We start from the raw sequence: 13,611 nt of genomic DNA, 5'->3' as shown, positions 1-13,611 counted from the left end.
GGAAAGAGCTTCCACAAGTTTCTGTTGAAAGCTTTGAGAGTTTTCCTGGTAGAGGTCTTTGTGCATCCTTGACCAGCATTAAGGTTGGGTCCTTACACGCTTAACTATTTCTTGAAATCTTCATGATCAATCATGCTTTACTTGAGATACTTCATTATGCACCTTTGTAGCATAGAGATGTTTTAGATCTCTTAGGGATAATAAATTTTGTGTACTTTATTCACTCAAGCTTGCTTCCTGCATGGAAAAGAAGTGTTTTCAAATTTTTTTAACTGGTTGGTTTAATGATGTTTTGATGTGAATCTTTGTTTATTTTGTTGTTTGGATGTATAGTTTAGGCATTGATAGCTAATGGAAAAAAAAAAGGATGGTATAGTTGCCTGTCGTTTAACCAAAAAAATAAATGAGTAAACTTATCTTTTGACATTTAATGCTCGGTAATGAGATTATAATTATCGAAATTAAATGTATTATAATCCATAAACCTATCATGAATGCTATGTAACAAATAACACAATCATCATCATCAATATAATTTAATAAAATAATAAGCTTTTCATAATTAACTTCAAGATGATCTTCCACGTTGTTATTAGGTGATAGCTCAATAATCAAAGTTAGTTGTTGTTGCCGATATCAGACCTAGGGCAACTCTAGATAATGAAAATTTAGACTTTTCAGATATATGGGCTACACTTCCTGGATAGCCCCTGTGGAGGGAGGTCCAGTATGTGTGAGACAAGACTCTTTTGTGCCACTTCTAGAAGCTCATAGGGAGTCATTGGGTTACTAAATTTATTTCAGTTGTACATTCACCGACATGCAGGATGGATGAACACAGTATTAGAAATCTCCTTAGGAGTTTTGCATGAAGGACATCCTACAGAGGGATTGAGGTCTTTTTAGAAAATAGGAAGCCTCTTCTGTGTGGTTATATTTCATTGTTATCCAGCTTGTCATAGATTTTGTTATAAAGTTCATTTCTCTGGACAAACTTGTTTATCATATAAATTCAACTTGTAATAACCAAAATAAATTAAAAATAAATTAGAAAAAATTGAGCGGTGATGATATCCGATGAATCGTCCTGGCATTCTAGTTCAGACTTTATGAGTCGAAGAAGGGCCTTTCATTCGTTATAGATCGAGAAACCGAGAGAGGGAGACTAAGAGGAGGAAGAGAGGGCGGACGATAGAGGAAGAAGATTTACTTGTATAACCCTAGGGCGGCAGTGAGAAATGGAGGGCAACAATCGATTTTTGGGATGTGGAAGAAAGAAGAAGTTTGTTAACATTGGAGTTGACTTTGAGGGTTTCTTCGTGTGCAAGGGAAGGCGTCAAAGCCAAAGGAGGAAGTATCGTATGCATCTGCAAGGGTCGGTCTGAGCCCCAAGCAAAGAAGCAACAAAATCACGAGCCTCTATTCGAGAAGAAGTTGGAGGAAAAGAGGAGGTGTATCTCGTGGGAGTAACACCATCGACCCGCGCATCCTATATGAAGGAAAAAGAGCAAGGTTGATGCAAGCCTTCGCCGGAGGAGGTCTAAGTGAGCGATCCTTGCGTACAGGAAAGGGGTGAACCGCGCCGAGCCTTAAAGGGAAAATTTAGGTATTGTTTTTCTAGCATTATAAATTAATATCAAGTTTTATTGATTAAATTGATGTTAGGGTTTGTTTATTGTAGTTATTATTTTATATTAAATTAAGTCATACTTAAAAATTAAGAAGAGATTATGTAAATTAATAGGATGAGACTTTTTAGAAGGCTTGTGGTGCATGTTTAAGTAGGAAAATACGAGTTAGTGTTTTGACCAGGTCAGTGCAAAATCAAGATCCTTAACTTAAGCTTTAAATAAAATTACACACACACACACACACACATATATACATATATATATATCTACATACATACATATATATGTATATACATACATATACATATTTATACATACATACATACATATGTATACCTATATACATACATATGTATACATACATACATATATATGTATATATATACATGTATGTATGTATGTATGTGTATATGTATAGATATATATGTCCCCGACTCTTTGGTTGGCACTGAGGTCGGGGTTTTGAACCCACCTATGTGTGGAAAAGTCGAGTGGTTAGACACATGAAGTTGTTTGGGGGCTCGTATCATAGCTTCAGGCTAATTTTTAATATATATATATATATATATATACACACACACACATATACAGATTGAATACCAAAATAGTTAGGATTATTGTTTTCGCTCTTCCTTTTTTTTATTTTTTTATTTTTGAGTCACGAGCTTCTGTTTTTTTATAATTTTTTTCTGAGTAAATCCCTCTTCCTGAACATATGAATGATTAGGAGAAAAGAAAAATCAGAAAATGAGGAGCATACAAAGAAAGTAGACAAACAAGAGAAAGAACGTTGAGAGATTTATAGAGTAAACTTCGCGTGATAGCCCAAGAGCGTATGCCCAAAACGAGACCGAATCGAAAATGCCTTGGAGCATATCCATGACAAGAACCCTTACAACCAGAGAATCAAATGTGCGTGCTTGTTCTCTGGTTAAGTGCAACAAAGAGATGTATCAATTTGGTTAATTACATCTTGAGGGATGACCATGAATACTTTCGATTAAAAGACTCCTGCTTGCCTTTGTATAACAGCTACTGTCACAAAGGACGGTTATCTCATAGGAGTGTCTCGATGCCTTCAAAGCTTGTGCTGATCCATACGGGCAGCGAGTGAGCCCCTCACGTTCTCATAAGGACGGTGGTTTATTGACGACCGGGGCCTATGAAATAACCGGGTTGTTTTGTAGGGTCCACACTATGCTTCTAAAGCCTAAATTGACCATAAGGGTAGAGTGTGAATCACTCTATCCCAAATGGGCGGCGGTCTATCTGCAATCGGGGCCTACAAGATGACATCGATGAAGTGTCAAAAGAAATGACATGACTCAAAATGGGCAAGCAAAGGAAATGTAGAGTAATTCTAATCGGGTAGAGATAGCTGGGTCAGGATACCACGAATCCGTCATCCCAAGCTATTAGAGCCCAAGTCTACTTGGTCGTGAATGTAGTTGACCCAACACAACTCGAGATCCCCTTGTCAACAATTTGTAAATTTCATCGTCCAAGTGAATTTCAGTATTTCTAAGGTCAAGAGAAAAAAACTCTAAATTATATGCTTCTAAAGCCTAAATTATATCCACACTATGCTTCTAAAGCCTAAATTGACCATAAGGGTAGAGTGTGAATCACTCTATCCCAAATGGGCGGCGGTCTATCCACAACGGGGCCTACAAGATGACATCGATGAAGTGTCAAAAAGAGTGACACAACTCAAAATGGACAAGCAAAGGAAAGGTAGAGTAATCGTAATTGGGTAGAGATAGCTGGGTCAGGATACCACGAATCCGTCATCCCAAGCTATTAGAGCCCAAGTCTACTTGGTCGTGAATGTAGTTGACCCAACACAACTCGAGATCCCCTTGTCAGCAATTTGTAAACTGCATCATCTAAGGGAATTTCAGTATTTCTAAGGTCAAGAGAAGAAAATTCTAAATTATATGACCCTTTGTGGGTGAGAAGGATAGATGTGTGACTTATACCTGCCAAAGTGACGAGGATGCCGTTGGAGTGGAAAAGAAAGAGGTACGGTTGCAGAGTCGAGATGCTCTCAAAGAGATGCATCCCTTTGGTTAATTATATCTTGGGAGATGACCAAAAATACTTAACGACTAGTAGAGGGTGTCACAAAAGGCAGTTATGTCACAGGATCGTCCAGATGCCTTCAAAGCTTGCACTGATTCATGCAGGTAGAGAGTGAGTCCCGCACGATTTCATAAGGATGACTGCTTATCGGCGACCAGGGCCTATGAAATAACTGGGTCATTCTGTAGGGTCCACTCTATGCTTCAAAATCATAATCGAGTAATAAGATTAGAGTATGAATCATCGTATCCCAAATGGGCGACGACCTATGTGCAATTGTGACCTACGAGACGACATCGATGAAGCTTCAAAAGGAGTGACATAACTAAAAAAGGGTAGGCAAAGGAAGGGTAGAGTAATCCTAATCAGATAGAGATAGCTGAGTCAGGATACCAATGTTCTGTCATCACAGGCTATTAGGACCCTATGTCTACCTAGTCGTGAAGATAGTTGACTCAACAAAACTGGAAACCCCTTGTCAGCAATATGTGAATTGCATCGTCTAAGAGAATCTCGGTAGCCCTAAGGTCAAGAGAAACAAACTCTAAATCATATGAACCTGAGTAGGTGGGAAGAGTAGAGGTGTGATTTATACCTGCCAAAGTGGCCGGGGTGTCGCTGGGGTGGAAAAGAAAAAGATGTACGGCTACAGAGCTGAGACGCTCTCACAAAAGACTGATTTCCCGTCGGGTTGGTGAATTCTCTAACATCCTAAACGTACTATATAATCACTTAAGTAGAAATCTATGCTGGGTCAGTTGGGTTGAAGAAACAGAGAAACTTCTCATTGGGAGATGCAATATGATGCAATTTTCTAAAGTCTTAAGCATGGAGGTTGTATTACTTATGACTTGAGTGATGATCATGCTATGCAACTCATTTAAAATCCGGCTTGAAAGCCATGCAGGAAAGTAAATACAGATTTTGAAAATTTTGAAATATTTTAATCCTAAATTTTAATTAGTTTTAAACTTCTATTAGAATTTTTTGAAAAGTTTACAATTTTAGGTTCTGAGTCTAAATTATATCACAAGATTCCCAGACAATTCATAAACAAGTGACTGTGAAGCCAAGTCAATCACACTACAAAAAGTAAAAGCATGTCAAATATAATAAATAAAAGGTCAGTGCCATTGGGTCGCCAACATATCCTATAACAGAGAAAGGGCGGTCAGACTCCGCATATACACACATGATTCTAATTCTATGAGATTTAGAAGGTACGGAACACGAGGAAGCAACTCCTGTTCCTCGTCAGGTAATTTTGCCTGTATGATGACTCAGAACTCTTGCCTGTACCTTATTTATAATACAGTCTCTTTAAAGACTCTAAAAAATGCACTGTGAAAGTAAAAAAACAAAAGGCTAGACCTGGAAAAAAATCAAGTTAGTAGAAAGAGCTATCTGCATGCAACCTAGAGAACCATGCTCGTTGGGAGGAGAGATAAAAAACACCTACAGAAACTATGATTAGATAAATCATTACAGCTCTTCCCTGTTGGACACGACTTTCTGCAAGAAGATCACCCTTAACATACTAGTGCGCATGTCTCACACGCTGCAAATACACGAAAGGGCAAGAAAGTTATTTCTGGCTAGGGCAACCAAACTAGCAGATGACCATAATTAACACATTAATCCTAGCCTAACACACCATCTAACGTGATACAACATTAAGTGACTGCAGGGTAAAGGTAAAGAGGTTAGCATGTGTTTTGATGGGGTCGCCGCCCCCGGTCCCATCCTAAGAATCCAAAGGTTCTAAGAGGAGCCTCTAGATGCAAGTTTTTAAAAAAAAACTTTTAAACGGATGACCTTATGCACGGTTTATGCATAGAATGCTATAATTTCAAAATATAATTTTGAAAATTATGACGCTCACAAGTACGAAAACTACAAGTTTTTACTTTACAATAGGTCCTAAAAAAAAAAAAGCTTAAGCGACACCTATTAGTCCCCTTAGAATGTTAGCCCAACATACACATGCTAGTCACGGTGCGATAGCTAGTATTGCCCACCGAGACATTGTTGTGGGCAATACTAATTGTCTTGTTGTGACCAACAAATGGTCACTCAACTAATGAGTCAGTTTATTCGTCGAGATGATTGGGGATGCACATGCAGATGCAACGTGATCTAGTGCACTATGACCACTCCGTTAAGGCAGGAGCAATCACAAGATAACAAATATTTGTCAAAAGTATACAATGACATATACTAATGACGAATGCACTGACAGTGTGGAAATGTGCATGCAAGACACATAAGGCAGTTGAGGTGGTGATTTTCTCGCTATAGAGAATCACACGACGGGTAGGCTTGATGTGCAAGCCGTCCCCGAAGAGGACGCATGAGTGCCCGGAGTGCGTGAGAGCTGTGACTCAAGAAAGATACCTACGATAGTCCGAAGCAATGCCGTGAGAGGTGAAAAAGTGTGCAAGGAGCAGTGACTCAAACATATGAGTGTTGAGAGTGTGTGTGCGAGAACAGTGACTCAAGAAAGACACATGGGTGTCGGGAGTCAGTGTGCGTGGAGCAGTGACTTGAGAAAGAAACATGAGTGTTGGGAGAGTGTGCGGGGAGTAGTGGCTCGAGAAAGACACATGAGTGTTGGGGGTGAGTGTGCGGGGAGCAGTGACTCGAGAAAGATGTCTATGGCAGTCTGAAGCGATGTCGTAGGAAGTGATTCTCGTTAGGGGAGAATCACACGATGGGTAGGCTTGGTGTGCAAGTCGTCCCGGAAGAAGACACGTGAGTGTCGAAAGTGCGAGTGTGCAAGAGGAGTGACTTGAGTGCAAACCACAAGCATATGACAACAAACACCCATATGCTATGCAAACAAACATGCAAAGTTGCGCAGGTGTAAAGGCAAACACGCAGGACGCGGTGCACGGTGACATAAAGATGCCACGAGATAGGCACAAAGTGTTTTACCAATGTGGGGCTTAGACGTCTGCTATGAGCATATGAGGGCATATGCTCATTGGTACAGAATAGAGTACGGGTTGTGAATGTGTTCGTGCAAGCAATATGAAACAAGCATGTAGTGATGCACCAAGTGGAGTCGATTGACATGGTCGGGCCGGTGTCGTCGATCAGTCGAAGCAACTATAATGGTCGATCAACTTGGCGTAGACGACCGATCGAAGGAGGATAATTCATTGATACAATCAGGCTGGTGGCAGCTGATCGGTCAAGTGGAACGAGAATAATCGGTCGAGTCGGTGTTGGTAGCTGATCAACAAAGAATGGCCGGCTGAACCTATCTCGTGACATAAAGATGCCACGAGAAAGGCACAAAGTGTTGTGCCAAGGTGGGGCTTAGACTATGAGCATATGAGGGCATATGCTCATTGGTACATAATAGAGTGCAGGTTGTGAATGTGTTCGTGCAAGCAATATGAAACAAGCATGTAGTGATGCACCAAGTGGAGTCGATTGACATGGTCGGGCCGGTGTCGTCGATCAGTCGAAGCAATTGTAATGGTCGATCAACTCGGTGTAGACGATCGATCGAAGGAGGATGATTCATTGATACAATCAAGCCGGTGGTAGCTAATCGGTTAAGTGGAACGAGAACAATCGATCGAGTCGGTGTTGGTAGTTGATCAACGAAGAATGGTCGGCTGAACCTATCACAGACCAGAGGCGGTTGATTGGTCGAACCAACAAAAATAGTCTATCAAGTCGATCTAGTCGGTGGCGGCCAATCGATCGAGTCGAAAAAGGTGGTCAGAAAAAATCGATCGGACCGGTGGCAGTCAATTAGTCGAATCAACGAAAATAGTCGATTGAGTCGATCGGGCTGGTGACAGTCGATCAATCGAGTCAACGAGGGTAATATGACAAATCGATCGGACTGGTGGCGGTCGATAGGTCTAACTGACGAAAACAGTTGATCGTGTAGATTGGGCAGGTGGCGGCCGATCGATCCAGTCGATAAAGAAAGTCGATCCAGCCGACAGCGTGGACGATCGATTGACGAAACACACAAAAATACGATAATTTTTTTATGCAATTTTAAAAATCTCATGCAATGCACTCAACATAGAAGCAAACACATGCAAAATGAGACCCAATTGTACTTCGACGACAAACCGAACTCATCCTAACGAACTTACCGGATCCTAAGGTAGGATGTTAAGGAAATTCAATGTTTAATCGCCGAACAAAGCGACGATTAACTGTCACCACTTGCGTGGCATGTTGCAAAGGAGTCTCTTGAAGGGAAACCTTCGTAGTCTAGGGAACGACAAGTTTCACGAGAATTTTCTTTATCTAGACCTCAAAAGGATTTCGTCCTCCCATCCAAACGATGAAATCTCCGGCGCAAAAGCGGGATTGTTGGAATCCCAATTTTTAGGGTTTGGGAGCTAGAATCGGGTAGGTTATGCTCTTGGATTCGCAAGGGGATCGCAAATCGCTTAATCGTATGTGGCTTTCCTCTATGCAAATAATCCTAAGTACCTAGAACTCTAACATCCAAGACTTAGGGGCTCTAAGAAAGGAAAAAAGAGAGTTCACAGGATTTTCACCTTCGTGATGGTTGATCGAAGCGTTATCTTTGCTTGTCCACACTCCAAAGTTGCTAGGAAGAAGCTCTCCCTCAGAAGAGATGACGCTCTCGTACCTCTTTAGGAGAGATGAAGCTCTCCTCCTCCCCACAACACTGCTTCTCCAAGAAAGATCTTTCACACACTCAAAAAATGTTGCAGGAAAAAGAAGGAGAAGTGGAAGAAGAGAGATGTGGTGGGAAAAGAAGAAGAAGAGGAAGAAGGGTTTGTAGTGAGCAAGACCTTCTCCTTACATTTCTCCCAAGCACCTTACCTCCAAGCCTCCAAGAGAATCTTCAAACTCCAAAGAAGTGTGCTCTAGCATTTCTCTTGTCCAAAAAAACAAGAAGAAGAATCTCTCTCCGGGAAGAACCAACCAAAAGAGCTCTTGGAGAAGTAGATGAGCCACCCCAAACATATTTCTTCTCCCATTTTACCAAACATGGCAAGCACCACTTTTCTTTTTCCCCCTAAGAAGACCTAATCAAATGTTTTCCCATCACCTTTTTGTCTTCCCCAGGTGTATCCTTACACAAACCAAGAAATCTTAACTTTTCTGTTGCCTAGGGAGGCGTTTCGAGTGAGAATACCGAGAAAAATTGGGGTAGAAAACAAACTGGCGCTTAGGCGCCTTCCCCGACACCAACTTTTTGTGCTTTCGGGTTCGTGACGTTGTTTGGAATTGTTTCAGGCACCTATGTGCCGGGGGTTTGACGCTTTTAATGGGATTGGCGCCTACTTTCCAGGCTCTCGGGTTCTCAAAGCTGATTCAAGCGCCTACTTTCCATGGGACTGGCGCCTACTTTCTGCCCTCTCGGGTTGGAGACTCTGAAGGCAATTTTGGGCGCCTACCTTCTGGGGGACTAATGCTTAAGCGTTGGGGCTGTTACCTACTTTCCGGTGGACTTGCGCCTACTTTTTCGGTGGACTGGCGCCTACTTTCCAGTCTGTCTTGAAACCTCGATTTTCACCGGAAATGCGTGACAAAGGATTTTTTCGATCCATAAAGTATGAGAATGTCTGTATGACTAAAATATGGTCTCATAAATTAAAAATAGGCTTTTTTATGGACATCACATCAGGTATTTTAATGCCAACGAGCGTCAAATTACTAGTCGGGTGCGACACACTAGACCCTGATCTTCCCAGAAATTCATGCAGGAAGGTTTTATGGACTTCCCTTGATCACGGGAGGATCCAAATAGATGGGGTAAGGCCTTCAAACATTTCACTAGTCACTAAATACAACCCACATCATAATTGGTGTTATCCAACGATTGATTCTCCCGTGCGTGGCTGAACCATTGCAGACGCTGGTTTTTTGCCCTGAACACGTACCAGGATATCTAGATGAATGTCTTGAATTATGGGACGCTATGAATGAATAATAAATAGTCTCAAGTCATTTAAATGAGCATTCTACACGCGTGTCATTAAAAATTGATATCAACAATTACATAATGTAATATAATAGAAATTAGATAATTAAAATAAAGTTAATTGTTTATTAAAATAATAAATAAATTATTTTTTAGTAATATAAATACTCATGTTTATTGTAGGCTTCAATTTTAGAAATATCTAGGTCAATGCAAATTCAAGGACAAATAAATCAACATCGAGGTGAGTACTTGTACTTTAAAATTATAATAGTATTTGATTTCTTCTAAATTAGATACAATTTGTTAATTGCTTAGATAGATTTTACCCACTCTTTAAGTTCATTTAATTATGTTGAATTGTATGCCACTAATACTTGTATTTTTCCGTCAAATGCATAATTTATGTTATGAAAAGAAAATTGAAATGAGATTTATTATTTTAATTGCTTGCATATCATGCTTGATTATGATGAAGTCACTCTTGTATGGTACTAGCAGAGGAATGCTAAAATTCTCGCACACCCCAAACCCTTTAAATAATGCAATTTTAGATGTCTGGATTACGAGGAAAGATATCGGCTGAGCGCAATAATGGGCTAGCTAGAAAAAAGAAACAATGACACATGAGATAACAGAATGTGAGGAAGCAAAGTAGTGCCAACTTTTAACCGATGAGGGAGATATGCTAGCAATCTGACAATTCCTTTAGACTGAGCCTACGAGAGGGCAATAGTGGCTCCACCACTATTTTTCGTATCCATTATCCTGTGAATTGAAATGTATGTAATGTTATTATAGATGGAGTTAGTTATGAAAATATGATCTTTACATAGTTGGTGGGCTAGTTGAGCCCACTACCCATAAATTTTTTTCACCCATGTTCCCCAATTTAGTTGAAGAAGGGGAACAAGATCAATGTTGATAATAGATATTTGATAGAAATTTCAATGGCAAACAAGCTATAGGGTCGGATTTGGTGTGATGTCATTCTTTTGGATGCTTGTCATACTTTTGAGCTAACCGTGGCAAGATGATAGAAGTACACTTCACGATGGCCATAAAAATAACTGTTTATTTATCAAGGACAAGAAGCGTATTTTATTTTTGTTGTTGAAGGAGCCACAATAATGATGGATACTCAGATACAAATAAAAATTTATAGCGCCTCGTGCCACAGTATTGCAAGCTTTAAGAGAAACACCAACAGGACTAACATTGGTTGTTCAAGAGGGTAATGTATTTGAGAAGTCTATACTAGACACAGGGCAGCCCCTCCTAAAGGGCGTTTCAAGATTTTTTGTCTTATAATCGACTTCCTAGGTTAACGTTATTGAGGAATGTCCAACATTTCATCATTTCAGATTAAGATGAGAAGTTTTTGAACTATTTAGGATGACTCTGTCGGGTAAACTAGGTGCTAAGTTTCAGCTCAGTTTGGTAGCACACTCATGGATAGATGGTTAGGCAATTTGTGTGAACGAATATCAGATGGTGAGATCCAGGTCTTTATAGTGAAAAAAAGAAGCCTCTTCTAACCGAAGGTCATGAAGCTCGAGCTACTGTGGAAATATGGTATTCAAAATACCGTGATTCCGCAACATTGCATGTCGCAAAATCGATCTCACGAAAACCAGATGTCAAACAAATAGTGAAATCTGTTATGATAGAGAGGTTCCATTGGTAATGGTGTAAACGAGCCAGCCCAAGCTCATCTCGCGTTCGACTCGTTAAAAAATACCACGGTTCGTGTTTGGCTCATTTATACTTGAGCAAAATAAATGTGCTCGTGTTTGACTCGTTTGTTTAGCGAGCCGTACTCGAGCTGTTTGCCAACAAATAGCCTTTTTCACAACCCTAGTCATGCAGTCGTAGGATGTTAACGGTTGGGGTGAGATTTAAATCTTATTATTTATATTGATTTTTTTTTTATTCTAATTTTTTAATTAATAATTTTAATTGATTATAAATCTTTGTAGCCTTGTAGTCAATTACTTTTTAAAAATATTGCTCATTATTGCATGAGAGGGCCTAAAAAACCTAGCTCATACAAAAAAACACACACAAATTCAAATAAAACAAAGATACTTGAAGGAAAAAAAAAAGAAAACCAAAAAGCCACAAAGGGCACAAAAGTGCTAGGAACGTCCCACTTTAGTCCTCCAGTCTCTAGTTCTCGGAAGTGAGTCGACTAACAAATTAGTAAGATGAGTACCATTGGTCGTAGTAACCACAATATCATCATCAGATTCATGAGCTCAAGTAGATTTTCATTTTTCTTCTTTCTCCTGGATGTGTAGACATGTCATTTCTCATCCGATGATTGACTCATTTGATCAGTAGATTTCAAAGGTGGTCGGACAGTCGTAGGTCATTGCACATCATGATCCCCATGAGTCTGAGTAATACTCATATCTTTATGGACCTGATGAGACAGTCGTGAAACGGTAGAAGTATTTTCACCTGTATTATCGGTGATAGGTTCTAAGACAGGTGGGGTCTGAAGAATCTCTCTTCCCCACGATTAAAGGTTCCAAAGACGGGGAAGCTACAAGTGGGGACTGAATGATTGACATATTGCATGCGGGGAAAGTGACGTCTTCCGGGGTATCCTTCTGATGATCAATAGTGTCAAAAACTTGGAGTTGATCAGGAGGAGAAGGAATCACAGCCTCTAGCAGAACAATTTGCTTTTTTGGTCTGAGGTGAGCGTGTAGATGATGACATTGAGAACTGGAGTGTCCGAACATACGACAGTTTGAACAATACGGCGGAAAATGCTCAATCTGTACCTTTTGCCAATATCCTTGGCGTTGTGTGTCCAACCAGATTTTCTCAGAAGTGGGTATAGTGATGTCTCTTTCAACAAGTATTCTGGCTTCAGATGGACATGTCCGTCTTGAGTGGCTTCACATAAGCTAAGACAATATAGTACAATATTTTTTGAGAAAAATAATGAAATTTCAGACCAAAGAGACGAATCCAAATAAGAATGATTGGTGGTTCCGTCTGTGGGTTAAAATTCGCAGACCATTTTAGAATCTTCATTGCTTTGTTATCAATCCATAATATGCTTCTGGCAAATAAGCGCATGTAATCATCTTCATTACTAATTTGAATAAAAATGTGTCTCCCATATAATAGTCCAATTTCTACTCTTCAACAAGGTGCATAAGTTTAAATTCTTTGCGAATGAGCTCCATTTTGGGATGACCATATAAAAATTTTTCAACCAAATTCAGATAACATGAGGAAGCAAGTTGAATATCTTCAGCTTCTGTAAAAATTATGGCAGACTTCCCATTTTTCGTAACAGGGTTCTTAATGTCCTCCTTGGTGTGTCTGAGGAGTGTACACCCGCAAGGGCAGCTGCGTATGATCTGTCTGAAGCCATCCTCAAAGGTAGGTGCGGCCTTCAGAGAAGAAGGCAACCCTGCTCAATGAGGGAAAAAGCTTCGAAAGAAAGAAGAGAGGACGCTGTGAGATGGGACGGGCGCAGAAATCGCGAGCTGTGCCCGCTAGAGGGAGTCGCAGAGCGAGGAAAGACGTTAGACGAGTCGCAGAGGATGAGAGACGGGCCACAGAGCGAAGATGCGAGGAGACGAGTCTCAGAGTCGGAAGCGGGGAAGACGAACTGAAATGAGCGCGCGAAGCCGTAACGTCTCAGAGCCGGAGAAGAAGAAGACGAAAGGAACCGAGCGGGAAGGAAGAAGAAGACGCCATATATGATATTTTTATTTTATATATATATATATATATATATACGCCACTTACTTAGATCAGTTGGTCAGACATCTGTTTGACAGTTGTAAGCCCCCCTGGTTTGAGGCTCGATTCCTCATGAGTGTAAGGTATGATATTCGAATTCTTAGGCGTATGAGGGATGGTCGGGGCTCGTATAATAACCTCCGACCATTCTTTAATTATATATAACATAAGGGTGGTTGGGGCTCGGAGGCTATTATA

General features: G+C 40.4%; 1 protein-coding gene across 1 annotated transcript in view; it reads left to right on the top strand.

Moving 5' to 3' along the window:
• Positions 1-13,611, top strand: part of LOC110029561 (probable cadmium/zinc-transporting ATPase HMA1, chloroplastic) — a 57,424-nt gene that overhangs the window by 38,786 nt on the left and 5,027 nt on the right. The window contains 1 exon segment of the mRNA XM_020731909.1: positions 1-83. This exon segment is cut by the window's left edge and continues 7 nt beyond it. Coding sequence (XP_020587568.1) covers positions 1-83 — 83 coding nt within the window.

Source organism: Phalaenopsis equestris, unplaced genomic scaffold (genome assembly GCF_001263595.1).
Source record: "Phalaenopsis equestris unplaced genomic scaffold, ASM126359v1 Scaffold000595, whole genome shotgun sequence".
In the NCBI taxonomy this organism is placed as follows: domain Eukaryota; kingdom Viridiplantae; phylum Streptophyta; class Magnoliopsida; order Asparagales; family Orchidaceae; genus Phalaenopsis; species Phalaenopsis equestris.
This window is presented reverse-complemented; position numbering and strand designations above follow the sequence as displayed.